Below are 2500 nucleotides of genomic sequence, written 5' to 3' on the forward strand. Positions count from 1 at the left end.
GGGAGAGAAAGATAGATAGATAGATAGATAGATAGATAGATAGAGAGAGAGAGATAGATAGAGAGAGAGAGAGAAAGAGAGAGATAGAGAGAGAGAGACGGTTTACCAAACGTATTGATGGACACTTACTCTGAAATTGACAAAAGCTTCCTGGTCTGGATACTCAAACCAGAAGTTGCTCGTTCGGAATTGATCTTTAAGGACTCCCATTGACAAGGATCACTCCAACCAAAAAAAACATCCAGAGAGAACAATCACTGGAATTGACAAGAAAGAAAATATCAGTCGGATTTTTAACAATTGTGGATGACGAAATGATGATAGAAAGATGAAAATAACCGTTACCAACTTGTGTGTAACACGAGCCACGTTTTGTATTCTATAAGATACTCAATAACAGTGGGCAACGAAATAATAATAATGATGATAATAAAATAAAACAAACAAAATAAGACAAATGCAAACAAAAATAAAATAATGAAACAAACAAAAAGAAAATAACTTCAAAAACAAATACAAAAAAAAAAAAGATTCAAATAGAAGAATAAACAACCCAAAAACAAAAAACAAAAACAAAAAACAAACAAACAAAACAAAAAAACAAAAATAACAACAACAAAACAAACAAAAAGCAACACAAAAACAAAAACAAAACAAAACAAAAATAAATCACAAAACAACAACAAAAAACAATTGAAAAAACAACAAATTAGTCGTAATTAGAGCACTAATTTCTTAAAATCTCGTGTTTGGGATTTTTTAACAAGTTGAGGGCCATTTTGTTTATTCGTTTCTTTTACTTTCTTTCTTTTTATTTATTTATGTTATTTTAATTTTTATTTTGGCCAAATTGAATGAACTTCTTTTGTAAGAGTTTTACGGTAGTGTAGCCTGTGAGATGGAGTGCGAGAAGAACCATCTCCTCTCTGGCTGGCAAAAATAAAGAAACTAAGAGTAGTGTTACGTCAATTGCATATTTTATAGCCTGTTCAATCAAACGTTTTAAAACTGTTCACGACTTTGGCTAGCAAATACTTTTTAAAAAAACGATTTGCGAACAAAATTGTGATGTCACACAAATTTAGGCCTCTCAAAGCGCTTTTTAAGTTTTTAAAATTATATAGCTATGTAGCATTTTATATTGGTGATGGTATGTGGATATGTTAAATGCCTACCAATTCCGCCCGCCCAAATTTATGATAACGAAAACGTAAAACTTTGAAACCTTAAACATTTTATAGTCTATTAGACGTATTTGAGCATTAGAGCATTAGAAATCACCTCTTTGGTGGTTTACAGACGATAGGAAAGAGATTAATGGCGTCATGTTCATTCATTCTATGGGTAGTTTATGTCCTTTAATAATAATATTCACTGACACACTAAAATAGCTATAAGTATTAAAAGAGTACTATTGTAATTTAATGACATCTAACAGTCGATATGTACTGTTGGGAATGGAATTTTTGTTCCATATTAATAGAAGGAATGAAGGAATGAAGCATTGTAAGGCGCATTAAATTATGGATGATTGCATGGTGAATCCGATCCATTTAAATTTTCTATGTTATTGTTTATATATATATATATATATATATATATATATATATATATATAATATATATATATATATATATATGTATATAAATCTGAAAAAAATAATGAGAATTCAAAATCATGATCATCAATTCTGTTAGAGTTACGCCCAAGCATCATGTCCCGTGTATCTTTTACCAAATTGTATCAAGTAGCCATCTGATTACAACAAGGAGTGGTATTGGTGTAAACAAAATAAACAGATCAGCACCTGGTTTGCGCCAAAAACAACCCCTTATAATTATCAAACATTCAAACTGCATGATACGTGATTTGTAATTTTGAAGGTTGAACACCAAAACTCTTTATTATTTTCAAACATTGTTTTCTTATATATATATGTATATATATATATATATATATATATATATATATATATATTATATATATATATATACAAACACACACACATACACACACACACACACATATATATATATACATACATACATATTATGTATGAACCAACACACACTCATAAACAACAATAACGATAACACACAATTCCCGTTGATTGCCCCAGTGGCAGTACTGAAGAAGTAAACTATCATTCTATATTTATATATATTTACAGCTCCTTTAACTTTAAAGTCGAACACTTTTTTTCGTGGTTTTTGTTTTAGAACTATATATATATATATATATATATATATATATATATATATATATATATATATATATATATGTATGTACGTACGTACGTACATACATACATACACACATACATATATATATATATATAGATATATATTCATTTATTTAGAGTCCTGTTTTTGTCCAGCTTTGCATTGTATATGTTGATCGTTTTCTTTTCTTATAACCCTATCGTGATTAAACAGGTAAACAACTATATCGAATCTTGAATATTCTTTTCATGGAGAGCAACGATCGAGCAAGATCTATT

The 2500-nt window shown here is 28.7% G+C and overlaps 1 protein-coding gene across 1 annotated transcript in view; it reads right to left on the bottom strand.

Annotated features, from left to right (window-relative positions):
* LOC144975338 (protein rolling stone-like) overlaps positions 1 to 2500 on the bottom strand; it is a 12113-nt gene that overhangs the window by 5118 nt on the left and 4495 nt on the right. Inside the window, exon 2 of the mRNA XM_078919321.1 lies at positions 130 to 257. Coding sequence (XP_078775447.1) covers positions 130 to 210 — 81 coding nt within the window. The 5' untranslated portion in view covers positions 211 to 257. The remainder of the gene's footprint in view (positions 1 to 129; positions 258 to 2500) is intronic.

Source organism: Berghia stephanieae, chromosome 6 (genome assembly GCF_034508935.2).
Source record: "Berghia stephanieae isolate SIO BIC M18660-M18661 chromosome 6, UCSD_Bste_1.3, whole genome shotgun sequence".
In the NCBI taxonomy this organism is placed as follows: Eukaryota; Metazoa; Mollusca; class Gastropoda; order Nudibranchia; family Aeolidiidae; genus Berghia; species Berghia stephanieae.